The sequence below is a fragment of the Sorex araneus genome, chromosome 1, assembly GCF_027595985.1.
Source record: "Sorex araneus isolate mSorAra2 chromosome 1, mSorAra2.pri, whole genome shotgun sequence".
Taxonomy (NCBI): Eukaryota; Metazoa; Chordata; class Mammalia; order Eulipotyphla; family Soricidae; genus Sorex; species Sorex araneus.
The window spans coordinates 201,130,922-201,150,392 of record NC_073302.1 but is presented as its reverse complement, the minus strand read 5'-3'; the positions used below and the strand labels follow the sequence as shown (position 1 = coordinate 201,150,392).

The window sequence follows — 19,471 nt, the reverse complement described above, 5'->3', positions numbered from 1 at the left end:
ATAATTAGGTCATACTAATAGTGCTTTAAAACCCAGAGTCTTAAACTGTGAGTCATGACACCTTATAGGATCAATTTAATAAAATTGTTTTACAATGCATTTATTCTTTATTTTCAATAAATGTTTAATTTGTGTACCTACTTAATATAGCATATTCCTGGAGTCTCATAAAACCTTCTCAGGAGAATAGGGGTCAAAACTAGAAAAAGTTTAAGAATGCTATTTTCAAACATGCAAAGAAGTAAAGTAAAACTACTAGGAAATCATAGAGGAGAAAACAATGACATTATCTGAAAGTTTAAGTTGGCAGTCAAGGATTATTTTGGTTATTAGAGATTTAAATAATTTAAAACCTTAGAAATATCATACAGAAAGTCAAAGAAATGAGATGTTATCCAGTTTATCCATACTATATTTATTGTGGATAATTGGGATTACATGGAGAATTTGGATTACATGGAGAATTTTCTTATCATGGTGCTCATTCAGACGCACTTTCAGGGATGTATACGTAACGAAAATTGAATCATTGTTATTAATTAAAAACTACAATAAATATGAAATAAAATATTGTATATAATAAAACAAAAAATTGTCTTCATAGCACGTGGTATAATTGAGGTAATACCTCTCTGAACCACAGATTCTCAATTTGCATATTAGTTTCTATACTTTTTTGGCAATTTTTTGACGATAAAAACAAGAATGTATGATGCAAAGTAATAAAAATTATCCTATATGAGAGATACTTTGTTAACTTAGAAGTACATATTAAAATTAATCATTTAACATTAATTTTGTTGAATTTTCCTCTTCTTACATAGACATCATCTACTTATTTTTTCTCTTAAATTTTCTTAAAATCCCCTCCTATCAAAATGTGATTTATCATAAAGCAATGATTTATTTATATTTAAAAATGAATGAAAGACAGTCTTAGAAATCTATGCTTCTTTGATTCTGTAGATGATTTTTCATTTAGCTAACTGGTAGAAATAGCTTCCTTTATTGATTCCTGAAAGGAGACATCTTCCTGAGAAGCTATAGTTAATGTCAGCTGGACTTGATCTAATTGGGACTTGCTGCTTGTAAATTTATTTACAAATAAAAATCTAGTTACTGAAATTTTATGAATAAAGCTCAGAACTCTATGAATGACTATGATAAAAAAAATAAAAAAGGAACAAAGTTATTGTCTGGCTGGAGAGATTACACGCAGGAGACTAGGGTTTGATCCCTGGCACTACATATGGTCCCACAAGCCCTGCCAGAGAGATCCCTGAGTACAGTTTTAATATGAAATTACCTTTAAATATTATATACGTGAATTTGCACGCGGTCCCTCTCGAAGAGCCCAGCAAGCTACTGAGAGTATCTTGCCCACAAGGCAGAACCTGGCAAGATACCCATGGCGTATTTGACATGCCACAAACAGTAACAAGTCTCATAATGGAGACGTTACTGGTGCCTGCTCAAGCAAATCAATGAGCAACAGTGCTACAGTGCTATTATATATGTAATTAAAATAAACATGTATAATTGTTCTGATTTTATTTTTAAATTATTTTATTCTATTTATATCTATATCTGTATATCTAGCTACTGGATTTGGGGCCAAACTTGGCAGTGTTCAGGGTTTACTTCCTTGCTCGGGGATGGCTCTTATCAGGACTCTGCATACCAATTCTATCCACATATTGCTCAAGTTTTTTGTAATTTTTTCTTGTAATTATTCCTTTGATTTCATTACACAGTTAAGAATAAAACAACTCTGCAGTTCAAACTAGCTAGTTAGAGTGTTTATATTCCTATTTATAGTCCTATTTTACACAATAGTCAAGAAACATAATGTACAACTGCTTGCCTTATGTGTTAGTTTTTCTTATTAGTGTAGAAACACAAATATTTCGTTGATAATTCATTTTATTTTTAAATTTGAGTGTTGAGAAATAGAAATACTTCATTGTGTGTGTATGTGTGTGTGTGTAACTTAAATAAAGGACAGAAATCAACAGTATGGAAATCATCATTTATTTAAGATATTCAGCACATAGCCCATTTTTTCGTTTCCTTTTCACATTATTTGAAGAGAAGAGTTTTTTTCTTTTAGTAAGATACAGTCTTTCAGGGAAAACTCGGGAAACAGTAAAAAGATTGTTTCCATATTTTTATTATTTAACATTCTTGTCTTTTCACTTGACCAAACTGATATGCCAGTAGATCTACTTATGACAAAAATTGTCTTATGAAATATCAAATACGTACTCATCACAGCCTATTAGAGAAATATATATTATCTATGGAGAGGCAACACTTAACCTTGATACACATTACATTATCTATTCTCCAGTAAAAGAAAGAAAGCAAAACAAAAACAGAATAAGGGGAATGACTGTGTGTGTTTACAGATTCATTTAGTATAAGAAAGTGGGACCAAAAAGATAGTACTTCGGGCAGGACACTTGCATGCGCTGACCCTGTTGGCACCATGTGTGGTCTGCAAAGCCTGCCAGCAGTGAGCCCTGAGTACAGAGCCTGGAGTAAGCCCTAAGCACCACCAGCTGTGACCCCAAAATAAACAAATTAGATCATTTGTGATGACTTTATTTTTTGTTGATAATACAATAGCACGATTCATTTACTACTGACAAACTATAGTCTCCTTTTTTTAATGTTAAGCAAAAGGCAGTTATGCCTTTGAAAACACTACAAAATAAAATATTTTTCTGTAGTTGTGCCTGCCTTTATTCATCATAATATATACTTATGTCCCAGCCCTTTTCCATACACAGTGCAAATAAATCCCTTCTATTTTGTAGAAGTATATTCATCATACTGTTATTTTCGTGCAATGTCATGCATTTTTGTCAGTGTTTATAAGTGACATTTTAATGAACTGTGAATGATGAATGTACTTTTTAAAAAGACTTGCATCTACAGATTTTATAATGCTTATTTACTGAAAAAAATCTCAAATAAACATTCAAGTGAAAAATCATATCTTCTCAGAAATTAAGTTTATAGACTAAAATGTGTAAAATAATGAATTATGAATAAATATACATAAAGAATAGTCCATAAAATATTCCAGTTAAGAGAAGGAGTCATTTGAACTGTTCTTAAGTTATTTAAGAAGTAGAAGGACTTTCAAAGGCATTATAGAAATATTTTTCAATATATTCGGTAGCATCCAAACTGAAAAAATAATTCATAGGAATTGAAGGTAACTTAATGCTTAATTACAACATTATAACAAATATACAGATTATCACCCATAGCCATATCCATCTGCTGCTTCTAATATTAGGGATAATTTGCTTACTGTACCTAAGGTAACATATTATGGATAGAATTTGTTTTTAGAATGAAAGTTGGCAATCATTATTGTTTGTTTCCTAAAGAAAATAAGACTTCATAAAGTTACTTTGGACAACAAATGTTTAAATAGTTTTCATGCTCTATGCATGCATATTTTATGTAGTTTTCCAAATATTTTCTACATATGAGGGAAATTTTAGATTAATAATTTTCCTGACTCCGTTATATCTATATATGAAATTACCTATTATTTTTCATTTGCTGCAAAAGTCTGGTAACCATTTAATGAGAATAATCAACTAGATAATCAACTGTATACTAATACTAGAAATACTAGGCTCAATGTGCTATAAAATGAAGGGAAATTTATTGTTCGTGTGTTCTATTCTAGTTTTGAACATATTTTTATAAAAGGTTATAATAGAAAACTATTATCACATTCATCATTTTGCAGCATTTTACTGTAGTCTGTATCCAAATATTTACTCTTTGAAGTATCTGGAAGTTAAGTTCAGAAGGATAAATTTTTAAAGTAAGATAAGATATTAAAATTTTTTACTGGTACCACATTTCTTTCACTTGAACATAACTTAATATCATTATGATGATTAACTTAAGAATATACTAGTATACACAGTATATATGTAAACACTAATCTTATTTCATTATTACTTTTTAAATGGTCACATAGTATATACATATACAGCCACACGGACATATCACAGACATACAAATACTCTCTCTCCATCTCTCTCTCTCTCTCACACACACAAAAGAGACAGAGAGATTTTATAATTTAAAAATTTAAAAGGTCATTAGTGATAATCTAGAGGCAAGAACAATAAACTGTATATTGAATGACCAGTTCTTTTATAAAATAGTCAAGTCCAGGATGCTGTTACAAAATTGCCATTCAGCATCCAAATCCAACTTGGCATTTGAAATTACATATCACCCCTCTGAAAGTTCTTTTAACTTAGTTGAATATGCTTTGACAAGAAAATCAAATTGTGATATGAAGAAAAAATTATCAACCTGGCTTGCTTTTATTAAAATGTAATAATGGTAGATATATGAAATAAAATTAAATTAGATATGAAAATAATTTTATCTTGGTTCATTTTGAAATCTCTTTATGCTTGATTTGCTCTTGCTCAACTCTATCTCATAAAATTATATTTATAAGCATGACATAAGTTTAACTTTAAGTGTTTGATACTGCTTATTGGATTAATGATTTGTCAAATCATATGTCTAGGCTGAAAAGACACTATTCAGCATTGAGTTACTGAGTAAATTATTTCAGGGGCTGGAGTGATAGTACAACAGATGATGTACTTGCCTTGCACATGGTTGACTCAGACTGGTTCACTGAGTCTTGCCATATGTGATTCTGTGTGCAAAGCCAGGAGTGATCTCTGAGCACTGCTGAGTGTGTCCCTAAAGCCAAACAAACAAAAGCAAATAAGTTTATGTATGATTTTTAAGTAACAGAATAAAATGAAATATTAAATTATTTGCTCAGTAAAAAATATACTTTAGGATCTAACGTGACACTTCTTTTTTCCCTTCTATTGCCTGTGTGTGTGTATCTGTCTGTATCTTACAGCTGTCATTTCTCGAAACCAAGAAGGGCCAGGAGAAATGGGAAAGGCTGTGCTGATCCCGAAAGATGACCAAGAGAAAATGAAAGAACTATTTAAAATCAATCAGTTTAATCTTATGGCGAGTGATTTGATTGCCCTTAACAGAAGTCTGCCAGATGTAAGATTGGAAGGGTGAGTTTACGTTCATTATATAACCTTATGTATTAATAGCCATAATAATCTGTAATTCATAATATTTCTGAACTGCAGTTAGATCAAATTATTTTTGTTTTAGAACTATATGATTCGGAATAATTCTCCTATCTAAGGAATTTACTGTGTATTCATGTGATAAAATATATAAACTATTTTCTTCTCTGACAGAGCAAAGTTATGCTGAATAAAAAAGTAACAGGTTTTACTTCATGAGGTGCTCTTTGGTTTAGCTTTGCTTTATTTTGCCAAATACATTGTAAACAGGTTCTTAGACAAATTATTTGCTTCCCTGTGTGGAATTGCTTATACTTTGTTTTGAAAAACTATATGCTTTGGTATCCCAGCTTAAAAATATCTAGTTGCCTGAATGATTCTTTGGCTTTTTAAAATATTTATTATGTATTCAGGCAATTTATGCTGCTATATATTACTTGAATGTGCAGTTATCAGCCATGGAAGAAATAATCTCTTGAAAAGGATAAAGCATGGAAAGTGATGTTGAAAATTCAACTTGTATGTGATGAACTGTAACGATGTTCTTAATAGTTGAACATATTTTTTTAAATAATAGAAATATAATATTTAACTGCACTAATTGTCAAAGTACAAGGTCCTGATGAAAATCCTCTCGCACATTAGAGACATGTGTTGTTTTTTAGAAATATATAAGATTACATATATCCTCAATATGCACTTTTTAAAACACCCTAAAGGAGAGAGACAGTAAAAGGGAATTCACCTGCCACAGAGGCTGGCGGGAGTGGGGGGGTGGGGAGTGATATTGGGAATATTGGTGGTGGAGAATGGGCACTGGTGGAGAGATGGGTACTCGATCATGGTACGACTGAAACATAATCAAGAAAGTTTGTAAGTCTGTAACTGTATCTCACGGTGATTAATTAAAAAATAAAAATAATAAAAATAAAAGTATAAATTCTTACAGACATGAAATTACTTTATCTATATACAATAAAAATATCACTGTCATTATCACTATTATCCTGTGGATACTAGATTTGCTTGAGGGGACCCAGTAACATCTCTATTCATCCTAGCCCTGAGATTTTAGCAGCCTCTCTTAACTCGTCCTTCCCAACAGTGTCACATTAGAGGCTCTTTCAGGTTCAGGAGAATAAGACCCATCATTGTTACTGTATTTGGCATATATATGTCATGGGGAGCTTGCCAGGCTCTCCCATGAGGGCAGGGAACTCTCAGTAGCTTGTCAGGTCCTTGAGAAGGAGAACTAGGCTATAAGATGTTGCACTCAATAAATATATAGTTAGTGAAAATGAAATTGTTCCAATAATGTACCATATTATGTTAGCAATATAGTTTTATTATTATATTTACCAAGAATAAGTTTTCCTTCTGACTTACACCATTTAAGACTTACATCAATTAAGACTAATATAGAGTAATCAAAATGTTTTTGAGAAGTGGCATACAGTTGTCAAAATGTTCATTTGGAAGCTTAGTGTCATTAGTTTATTTTATATCTCACATACTTTTAAAAATGACTCTCTTAAGGAAACTACAATATTATGAACATTTTTGGTCATTGCCAACAGGCTAAAATTTCCAACATTACACTTGTTGGAAACGTAATTATTTCACACACTAAATAATTTTTACTAAAACAGTTCAATATTTACACATATAAATATATACATATATATTTATATTTTACAAAATATAAAATATAAAAGTGACTATTTTTTAAAAGAACTGGGTCATTCAATATACAATTTATTGTTCTTGCCTCTAGATTATCACTAATGACCTTTTAAATTTTTAAATTATAAAATCTCTGTCTCTTGTGTGTGTGTATGAGAGAGAGAGATGGAGAGAGAGTATTTGTATTTCTGTGATATGTCTGTGTGGCTGTATATGTATATACTATGTGACCATTTAAAAAGTAATAATGAAATAAGATTAGTGTTTACATATATACTGTGTATACTTGTATACTCTTAAGTTAATCATCATAATGATATTAAGTTATGTTCAAGTGAAAGAAATGTGGTACCAGTAAAAAATTTTAATATCTTATTATTTACACATATAAATATATATTTATTTATAGGTTATAGATACACTCTCTCGTTTTTTTAAATATGCCATTAACATATTGTTCTAAATAATTTCAGTCATTTTAGACACTGTTAACATGTTGAAATATTGTATCATAATAAAATAAGCCTGTTATAGTTATGTACGTAAATAATATAAACAGTATTTTATTTTTTTATTTTATTTTTCAAAGTTTTTTTTATTTATTTTTTTATTGAATCACTGTGAGATACAGCTACAGACTTACAAACTTTCATGATTATGTTTTGGTCATACAATGATCGAGCGCCCATCTCTCTACCAGTGCCCATTATTCAACACTGTCCTCAGTACCCCTCCCACCACCCCCACCCTTTCTCACCCTCTGCCTCTGTGGCAGGCATGTTCCCTCTTACTCTCTCTCTCTTTTTGGGTCTTATGGTTTGCGATACAGGTACTAAGAAGCCGTCATGTTTGGTTCATAGTCTGCTTCCAGCGCACATCTCCCATCTCCTGCCATCCCTTTAACCATTATTTACTTAGTGGTCCCTTCTCTATCCCAACTGTCTTTTCTCCCAGCATGTGAGGCCATAAACAGCATTTTAAATCTTTAAAATCTTGACTTTTGGGGCCGGAGCGATAGCACAGCGGGTAGGGCGTTTGCCTTGCACGCGGCCGACCGGGGTTCGATCCCCGGCATCCCATATGGTCCCCCAAGCACCGCCAGGAGTAGTTCCTGAGTGCAAAGCCAGGAGTAACCCCTGAGCATCGCTGGGTGTGACCCAAAAAGAAAAAAAAATAAATAAAATAAAATCTTGACTTTTAACTCTTAGAGCATAAGTAATCTAAATTTTATATCACATGATGGATAAACAATAAATATTACTTGAATACCAATTTTTTAATTGAACTGCTGTGAGGTACAGAATTACAACGTTGTTCATGATCAGGTTTCAGTCAAACAACATTCCAATACCCATACCTACACCAGTGTACATTTCCCACTACTAATGTCCCTAGTTTCTCTCCCACCACCTTTCTTCCCCTCCACACTGCGAGAGAGAAGGAACCATTTTTTTTTAATAAAAAATAAAGTAACCAGCTAATTGAGCAGTCACTTAAGGTGTTTGTGGTGAAAGATATTTTAAGAGTCATTTATCATAATAAACACTTGAATGATTGAGCCCTAAGCTATGGGAAAATTTGACATTTAAATAAATAAAGGATTCAAATTGATACAATGAGATGCTTTTCATCTATTAAAAAGATTCTTATTCACTAGTTATATTATGGGTGAATTTGTGGCATTGTGTAACTTAAATATAATTGATAAAGGAAAATGCTATATTACTTCAATTACAGATGAAAGATGGCTGAATTAATAAACTAAACTAAACAAAAGCTCTCACACTCTCAAGATAGCAGTTCCCAGAGGGGAGAATTAACTGGAGGTTGATAAAATGGGACAAGAGGGTCAATTGTGAGGCTGGAGCAGTAATACAATGGGTCAGGTTTTTGTGCCCTGCATGATACCCTGAACACCACCATGAGTGATGCATGAGCACAAAGCCAGGAGTAAGTCCTGAACACTGTAAGGTATGGCCCAAACAATAACAGCAGCAACATAAAAACCAAACATGGGTGAATTGTAAGGTGTAGGGAGACAAATGTGTAAATGCATTTTTTTACAATATTAAGGTATTAATTATAAAGATAGAACAGGAGTAACAAACATTATCAGTCTATATTTTGGTAAAAGAGAGAATGAAAGATTTTATATAGCTTAGGGCAAGACCAAGATTGGCAAATTGAAAAAAACCCACGTTAACATTTTACTGCAGTCATAGACCAGCAGTCCTACATTAGAATGAACAAACTTTCAACTGCATCATATCAATAAAACACACACTTGAGCTCCAAAGATAAACACTGGCTTGAAATTAAAAGTTGGAAATAATCACAGAGGTAAATTGTAACTATATCCATATTTAGCTTTTTTTTGTAAGATGGGATGAGCCCATTGTAAAATTTAATTCTTAATAACATGCAACAAATGGAGAATAAAATATATAAGTCAACTATTAGTAGCAGTGTAGCACTATCGACCTGTTGCTATTCAGTTTTTCTCTAGTGGGCACCAGAAACATCTCCATTGTGAGACTTGTTACTGTTTTTGGCATATCAAATATGCCAGGGGTAGCTTGCCAGGCTCTGCCATACAGGCAGGATACTCTCGATAGCTTGCTGGGCTCTCTGAGAGGGACTGAGGACTCGAACCTGGGTCGGCTGTGTGTATGGCAAACACCTTATCTGCTGTGCTATTGCTCCGGTCCAACTCAATAGCCTTAATTCAAGATATCTATAGTAGCAGAAACAGTAGGGAACTTTAACACCTCATACTTACCGTTAGCCAGAACAGCTAGTCAGAAAATTACCAGTGAATTCATTGATGTGTATCATCACATTTTACTAGAATATACTCCTAAACTGGTTTGGCTAAATTCAGAAAATTGTCCAAATGGTTTAATGTGTCATCCTTTGTATCTATCTATAAATATTTGAATATTTATTCAGAGGAATACAGTTAAGTAAACATTTCTTTTTTTCAAAGATAAGAGACAGGGTAAACAATTATCTTAGAGGCAATTTTGATGAAACTTCAGGTCAAATTTGACTTAGTATCTTCCTCCAGAGATACCAATGTGTTATTTTCTCAGTTATATATTTACTTTATTCAAATGCATAAAATCCATATATTATGCATTTTGAATATATTATATAATATCCTTTAATTATTTGGAGGACATAAAATGACAAGGTTACATATAAATATAGCCCTGTCTTATTTTAGATTCAATTGAGGCTGAATATCTTACTAATATTCTTACTTTTCCTAGTCTATTTCTAGTTCTTTGGTTCTCTGATAATCTGACTCTATGTGGGAATATATATGTATATATACTTAATTTAATTTAATTGAAATTAAATGAACTGTAATTATAATCCTCTAAGATAATTGCCCAACCAAAATTCTGATTCAGTTAACTGTAACTACAACTAACCCTCACATATATTCTCAGTCAAAATTCTCATACAAATTTCAAGAAACATTTGTATTTTCAGTGTTTATGACTATATCTTGAAGATGTTATATTTATCATAAATTATAGGTCTAATAATTTTTGAATTTATATAATTTGGATTTAAGAACAGGAAGTAAATACATGTGACTTTTAGGAGCAAACCTCTGGGAGGCCGAAGAGATAGTATGGCAGGTAAGGTGCTTTCTTTCTTGTGGCCAACCAGTTCGATTCCTGGCACTCTGTAGGCACTCCCGTCCTCATAGTCCTATGAGGCGTGATCCCTGAGCACATAGCCAAGAGCATGTCATGAGCACTGCCAGGTGTGACCTCCAAAATAAACAAAGAGATGTTATTTTGTTATCATATTGAACGCAATTATTTGAACAGAGAAATCATCATACGAAAGAAACTATTAACATATAATACTCATTTTGAGCACAATAGATGCTGAGTACTATTCATGTGCTAAAGATATTACAGTAAAAGTCAAATTCTGTTTTATGGAATTTAGAAAAAAGAATAAAGAATGATCAGGCGTAAAACATAATAGTAAGGAGAGACGTCTTGGAGAAGTTCACATTTGAATGAATGAGCTTAACAACCTAGGTATTGTAAGTTTTTATTAATATACAGCTATGCAAAACTGTTTAGACTTTAAAAGTTTTCTGGAACATATAGTATTAAAACCATAAAATACTCACATATCATACTTAAGTTTATAAATATACAAAAGGAATGGAACAAATATTAAGCTAATGTATGTGTGAATATGTGAGTGTATGTTGGATTATTTTGAAAATACTGTTTGAACTTTATTTCCATGGAAGTCAGAAACAATCATATTTGGTGTGTAAAGACATCTATTCAAAGTTACCTTATTCCTATAAGTTTTCTGGAAATATGTAAAAGAAAATCAACAATGATCTCAATTAAATAGCTATGAATGTGTCTCTATTATATGCAAAACAAATAGAGGAAATAACAATTACAGATTTTCAGTAAATTTGTGGTAAAATATGGAAAAACGGCACATCAGTGTTTTTCTTTTTTTTTTCCCCGATTTTTGGGTCACACCCAGAAATGCACAGGGTTTACTCCTGGCTCTGCACTAGTGGTGCTAGTGGTGCACAAGGTACTATATGGGAAGCTGGGAATAAAACCTGGGTTGGCCGCGTGCAAGGCAAATAAATGCCCTACCAACTGTGCTATCGATCCAGTCCCACAGCGCATCAGTCTTAAGATTTCACTTTCTAAAATAGTTTCGGATCTTGGATATCACTAAATTTCTAAAAAACAATTTTCTTTCACCAATTAAAGCATCTAGTCCCTGTTATTTTTTATTTGAGCTCTGTGCTTTTGAAAACAGTGGTAACAAATGGATGTAAGAAGCCCAGATGTGTAAATTGAATATACTTATATAAACAGTTCATTACAGTATTGTAGGAATACACCTATAGTTTGTAAAAATGACAAAGAAAAAAATTGAGCTTAGTATCTGGTAGCCTTTTAAAATTTACTATAATTAACATCTTGTGAAAATCTATTCTCTGTAACTTTTTTCCTTTCTTGTTTTTGGGATAAAGTGAGGAAGTGTTTAAAGTAATTGGCTTCTCCCTGGATTATGCAGTTCTTTTAAACATGAAATTAACAATAATTATTGGATGCATATGTGTGAAGACATTATGGGAAATTAAAACAAAATTCTAAGGTTCTTTGGCATTTTCTTGTATTCAGAACTTAAGAACCTTTCAAGTTCTGATATTGAGGCATTTGAAGGTTACAATGCAGCTGGCGTTAAAATATATTCCATCAGGACAAAATGAAGAGATAGGAAATTTATTTCAGCTGTTTATATCCAAGACCAAATAACTGCTTCTTACATATGCACACATGAGAACTGATTGAAAAAAAATACAACAGTCTTACATTATCAGTAAAAGAACTGTAGCCTACAAATTTTAAAAAGTTAAGTACAAAAGGTTTACATACTATATAAAGTTAAAATAAAACAATATTTTTTCTGTGCTTACTTTCTTCAGTGTACCTGTCCAGTTATATGAATTGCCTTTCCCAGGAATTAAAATTTGATAAATGTAGCACAGCTTTTACAATAGAGAAATAGAAAATGAGAATATTAATTGGAGTTTTGATCTCTGATCCACACATTTTCATTCTAATTTGAGAATTAACACAACTTTTGTATGCTGGAAAATTTTTTGCCTGTGAAGATTCTAATAATTTTTATAATACTTTGATTTATGTAATGTGCTCATGTGTAGAATAAATTTTACCACTCAACTCAAAAGTAGGGTATAAAATCTGTATATGTGTTTATTCATGCATGTAAATATATGTATATTTGAAGAAGATGGATATTGTTGGTATTATTCTCTTTAATATAATATAATAATAGTGTTCTCTTAACTTTCTTAAAACAAGAAAATTGGGTAAAACATTTTTAGAATATTATTTTAAGGGATACATTTGTTTACCAATTTAGGCAGGGATTAGCTGCCTAACTTTTGGTACTTGAACTACTGAAATTGAAATAGGCTTTTGAAGCTAATTTATGATATTCTTACATTTAAGTTTAAATATATAATAAATATACAAAACATAAAAATTACCATATTCACTGTTTTCAAGTACATAGTTTCATAGTGTTTTTTATAAAGTGGGGACAGAGTGCGCTATCGCCAAAATATATTTCTTGAGCATATCACTTATTTTGAGCTGAATGCATTTGAGAAAAAGCAGAGACAAGGCATCTTCTTCCCTCCCTTCAGTCCCTTCCTTTCTCTTGAATTGGGAACAATGACCTATATCACTGTAGATGGAACTTGTGCAGAGATAATTGCATAAACTCAATCCATCTAAATAACCCTCATCTTTCATTTGTTCCCCTGAAAATGTTCCTACCTACAAATTTACCATCCTAGAAGCCAAAATGCTTTATATTTAGTCTGTGACTTCACGATTTATCACTTTGTTAAAACTATAATATCATTTTAGAATTAACCACTCCATTGGCTAAATCTTCATGTCTTTTAAAAAAGTCTCAGTGTCTGTGTTGCAAGCCATAATGCCCAAAAGTAGAGAGAGAGTATGGGGAATACTGTCTGCCAAGGAGGCAGGGGGAGGATGGGAAAGGGAGGGGTATACCCGCGATATCGGTGGTGGGGAATGTGCACTGGTGGAGGGATGGGTGTTTGATCATTGTGAGATTGTAACCCAAACATGAAAGCTTGTACCTATCTCATGGTAATTCAATACAATTTTTAAAAAATAATAAAATGAAAAAATAAAAAGTCTTTCAAACATTTGAAAAACAAACCTGCAAATAGTAATATCAAATAGCACTTATATTCCTTTTCTTTTATGATTCTATTTTGTACCTCAAAGTTATCAGGTAAAATAATAAGGTTAAAGGTACTTAAGGTATTTAAATGTAAATGAATTCCATTAGGTGACTTAACATTTTATTTATCTATTTATCTATAAATAAATATTTAGCTTGCTTGTACTTACTTCTGAACTATTGTGAACAAATTTACTATAAACAGGGTATACCAATATCTCCTTGAGATCATGTTTTCAACTCTTCTGGGCATAAACCTAGAACTGAATTACTATATCACATGGTAATTTTACTACTAATTTTTTGAGGAAGCACATTTTTTTTGTAGTTGCTATTCCATTTAAAATTCCAGGACAATTTGGTTCTAGTCAACTACTCCCCTTCACCAGGTAACTTCCACTTCCAGATCAAGCTCTCTTCTTCCCGCCCCTCAGAAAGAACTCTCACACCAGCTCCACCCAGCCTGGGGGACTGCCAGGGCGGGAGTCCGTGTCCTTGGGCCACCTGCCTCTGTGCACGCTGTTCTAGTCAACCACTCCCCTCCCCAGATAATCCTGGGGTCCAGCCCATTGGCTGGTGGGGGAGTGTCCTCTATGCCAGGGGGCGTGGCCTCAAAAGGGGTGAGGCCTATTTTTGGAGCTGCCGCAGTTATTTTTTCCCCTCTCCTATACTGCACACTTGGATCACAAATCTCTATGATTTATGTACTGGAAGAATAAGCTGGCCATCTCAATCACTATACACCAATAAGCCATTAAACCATCCTACTTCCAGAAAAAGTGTCAGTAATACAAGAAGGTACACAAAGCTCTCATAAACAGATTATAACCTCAAGTCTTGACTAGAAGCCCTACATAAACTAGGAAGATTGCAGTAATGTAAGGAACTATTCTAGAAGGGGGAAAAGATTACCATTATCGATTTAGCTCACATAGAATCCCCTCCTGGAACAAGAGGAATAGTGACATAGAATCGGGAGGTTTCACCTCTATTGTTCCATAACAACATAAAGAAACATCGGAAAAACACACCACAAAGAGAAAATGAAGAGATTCCAGAAACCTATTCAATAGAGTTCACCCACAAATACAACCTCCAATCAGATAAAGAATTCAGAGAAGAAATTGTGGAGGTGGTTGAGGAACTCAAAGCAACCATGGAACAGACAACTAATAAACTAAGGGAGGATATGAACACAACCATAAAACAAACAATCGATAAACTAAGGAAGGATATGAACACCGCCTTGGAACGGATGACCAAGAAAATACAGGAAGAAATGAGAGCAGAAATTTCACAGCTATGAACAGAAGTCACACAATTAAAGGAATCAGTAGATGAGATAAAAAGCTCAGTAGTAGCCCTCAACAGTAGAATGATTGCAGCAGAAGACAGAATCAGTGAGCTTGAAGATAAGCTGCACAAAGCTTAAACAACAAAAAATAATGGCAAAAGACCTCAAAATGGCTCTAGGGCGAATCAGAGTCCTAGGGGATGACCTCAAAAGGAAAAACATAAGAATAATGGGAGTACCAGAAGCACAGGGAACTAATCCCAATTAGTAAAACACAGTTAAAGACATCATTGCTAAGAAATTCCAAGAGCTGGAGAATGCGGGCATCCAGATCCAAGGAGCCCTAAGGGTGCCAACTAAAAGGGACCCCAACAAAAAAACTCCAAGGCATATCATAGTCACAATGATGGATAACGCGGAGAGAGACACAATACTGCAAGCAGCAAGGTCAAAGAAGGAAATCATATACAAAGGATCACCCCTTAGATTTACAGCAGACCTATTAGAAGAAAACCTCCAAGCCCGAAGACAATGGTAGTGTATAGTGAAAAAGCTCAATGAAATGAACGTCTCACCAAGATTACTCTATACAGCTAAACTCTCACTTAAACTCAAAGGAACCATACACTATTTCTCAGATAAACAACAAATCAGGAACTTCATAGACTCAAAACCAAACCTAAAAGAAGATCTAAAGGGGCTGCTGTAAGACAAAGGAAAACCCTAACAAGAACAACAAACCCTACAGAAAGATGGCACATAATCTCGTGACAATAATCTCTCTCAATGTCAATGGGCTAAATGCATCAATCAAGAGAAACAGAGTAGCAAAATGGATTCGGAAACTAAACCCAACTATCTGCTGCCTACAAGAAACACACCTGAATAGTCAGAGCAAACACAGGCTCAAAGTCAAAGGTTGGAAAACAATCCTACAAGCAAACAACTCCCTCAAAAAATCTGGGGTGGCCATACTAGTATCTAACAACATAGATATCGGGCTGAAAAAGATTAGAAGGGAGATTGATGGTCATTTTCTATTCATCAAGGGATATGAACAACAGAAAAAAATCACACTCTTAAATGTATATGCACCTAATGAGAGACCAGCTAAATATTTAAAACAACTCCTAATAAATTTTAAGGAGGACATCACTAGCACCAGAGTAGTAGTCGGAGACTTCAACACCACCTTATCACCTCTGGATAGATCAACAAGAACAAAATTAAGCAAGGAAACAATGGCCCTGAAGGAAGAAATAGAAGAGAGAGGGCTTATAGACCTATACAGGGCTTTACACCCTAAAAGGAAAGAATATACATTCTTCTCCAGTGCCCACGGAAATTTCTCCAAAATAGACCACGTAGTGGGTCACAAAACATACCCCAATAGAATCAGCAAGATAGAAATTGTATCAACCACCTTCTCGGACCATGTGCACTGAAAATAGAAGCTAAGCACACACAGACACGGAGCACCAAATCGAACACCTGGAAATTTAAAAAGTCCCTGTTGAACAACTATTGGATCAAAAAGGAAATCAAGGAAGAGATCAAAAGATACCTCGAAACAAATGAGAATGAAGACACAAGCTACCAGAACCTATGGGACGCTGCTAAAGCTGTGTTAAGGGGAAAGTTTATAGCCCTGCAAGCCTTCCTAAAGAAGGGAGGAAATGGCCTACATAGAGAGCTTGACCTCACAGCTCCAGATCTTAGAAAAGGACCAGCAAAAGGAACCCAATCTAGACCAAAGGAAAGAAATAATAAAACTTAGAGCAGAAATTAACCAAAGGGAAACCCAAAAGACAATCCGAAAGACCAATAAAACAAAGAGCTGGTTCTTTGAGAAAATAATCAAGATTGATAAATCGCTAGCAAGACTCACAAAGAGAGAAAGAGAGAGAACCCTAATAAACCGAATCAGAAATGAAAAGGGGGATATCACAACAGAAACCAATGAAATTCAAAAGATCATCAGAGACTACTTTGAAAATCTCTATGCCACGAAACAAAAGAACCTAAAAGAAATGGACAAATTCCTTGATTCCTACAATTTCCCCAAAACTGAATCAAGAGGACTTGGAATACCTGAATAGACCCATCAATATCAAGGAAATTGAAACTGTTATCAAATGTCTTCCCCAAAACAAAAGCCCAGGCCCGGATGGATTCACTAGCGAATTCTTCCAAATATTTTAAGTGGACTTTTGCCAGTTCTCTTCAAGTTATTCAAGGAAATTGAAGAAACAGGGACTGTACCAAACAGTTTCTATGAAGCTCATAGCTCCCTAATACCAAAAGCAAACAAAGATACCACTAACAAAGAAAACTACAGGCCAATATCCTTGATGAACACGGATGTGAAGATTCTCAACAAAATACTAGTAAATAGAATCCAACAACTCATAAAAAAAAATTATACATCACGATCAAGTAGGATTCATCCCGGGGATGCAAGGCTGGTTTAAAATTCGGAAATCAATCAACATAATCCATCATATCAACAGAAGTAAAAATAAAAACCATATGATCATTTTAATAGATGCAGAGAAAGCATTTGACAAGATCCAACACCGATTTATGATGAAAACTCTCACCAAAATAGGCTTAGAAAGAACTTTCTTCAAGACAGTCGAAGCCATCTACCACAAACCCATGGCAAGCATTATCTTCAATGGAGAAACACTAAGGGCCTTCCCTCTAGGATCAGGGAGAAGACAAGGATGCCCACTCTCACCACTTCTGTTCAACATAGTACTGGAAGTACTTGCCATAGCAATTAGGCAAGAAAGAGGAAGAAATCAAGCTCTCACCATTTGCAGATGACATGATTCTATACCTAGAGAATCCTAAAACCTCCACTAAGACACTCCTAGAAACAATAGACTTGTACAGCAAAGTTGCGGGCTATAAAATCAATACCCAAAAATCCATGGCCTTCCTATACGCAAATAGTGAATCAGAGGAAAGTGACATTAAATAAAAAATCCCATACACAATTGTGCCCAGAAGATCAAGTGTCTAGGAATCAGCCTAACTAAGGAAGTAAAGGATCTCTACAAGGAAAACTACAACACGCTACTCAAAGAAATTAAAGAGGACATGAGAAAATGGAAACATATTCCCTGCTCATGGATAGGAAGACTTAACATTGTCAAAGTGGCAATACTGCCCAAAGCACTATACAGATTCAATGCGATCCCTATAAGGATACCCATGAAATTCTTCAAAGAAATGGATCAAACACTCCTGAAATTCATATGGAACAATAAAAGCCCAGGGATAGCTAAAGCAACTTTTGGAAAAAGGACGATGGGAAGCATCACCCTCCCCAACTTCAAACTTTACTACAAAGTAGTAACAATTAAAAACAACATGGTACTGGAACAAAGGCAGAGCTACTGATCAATGGAACAGGGTGGAATATCTCTACATGCAACCCCAAATATATGATCATCTGATCCGTGATAAGGGGGCAAGAAATATGAAGTGGAACAAGGAAAGCCTCTTCAACAAATGGTGCTGGCATAACTGGACCACCACATACCAAAAAATGGGCTTAGACATCGACCTAACACCATGCACAAAAGTCAGATCAAAATGGATTAAAGACCTCAATCTCAGACCACAAACCATAAGGTACATTGAAGACAAGATCGGAAAAACCCTCCACGATATTGAAGCCAAAGGTACCTTCAAAGATGACATGGACCTGAGCAATCAAGTAGAAACAGAAATAAATAAATGGGACTATATTTAACTAAGAAGCTTCTGCACCACAAAAGACACAGTCACCCGAATACAAAGGCAATCTACAGATGAGAAAGGATATTCACCCAATACCCATCTGATAAGGGGTTGATATCAAGGGTATACAAGGCACTGGTTGACCTCTACAAAAAGAAAACAGCCAACCCCATCAAATCATGGGGCAAAGAAATGAACAGAAACTTTCTCAAGGAAGAAATTCGGATGGCTAAAAGGCACATGAAACAATACTCTTCATCACTAATCATCAGGGAGATGCAGATGAAAACAACTATGAGATACCACCTCACACCACAGAGAATGGCTCATATCCAAAAGAACAAAAACAACCGCTTTTTTCATGGTTGTGGGGAGAAAGGAACCCTCCTACACTGCTGGTGGGAATGCCGACTGGTTCAGCCCTTTTGGAAAACAATATTGTCGTTTCTCAAAAAATTAGAAATCGAGCTCCCATGTGACCCAGCAATACCATTCCTGGGAATATACCCCGGAGAAGAAAAAAGTATAGTCAAAATGACATCTGCACCTGTATGTTCATCGCAGCACAGTTTACAATAGCCAGAATCTGGAAAAAACTGGCTAAAAAAACTTTGGTACATCTACACAACAGAATACTATGCAGCTGTTAGAAAGTATGGAGTTATGAAATTTGCATATAAGTGGATCAACATGGAAAGTATCATCTTGAGTGAAATGAGTCAGAAAGAAAGAGACAGACACAGAAAGATTGCACTCATATGTGGAATATAAAGTAGCAGAGAGCTAGCAATGATGCAACCTCTGGCAGAAAGCC

General features: G+C 34.2%; 1 protein-coding gene across 9 annotated transcripts in view; it reads left to right on the top strand.

The window, feature by feature from the left end:
• GALNT13 (polypeptide N-acetylgalactosaminyltransferase 13) overlaps nt 1-19,471 on the top strand; it is a 725,693-nt gene that overhangs the window by 292,986 nt on the left and 413,236 nt on the right. For all 9 annotated transcript variants that reach the window (XM_055135847.1, XM_055135838.1, XM_055135818.1 and 6 more), the window contains one exon: nt 4,928-5,096. In XM_055135847.1, the coding sequence (XP_054991822.1) occupies nt 4,928-5,096 (169 nt within the window). The remainder of the gene's footprint in view (nt 1-4,927; nt 5,097-19,471) is intronic.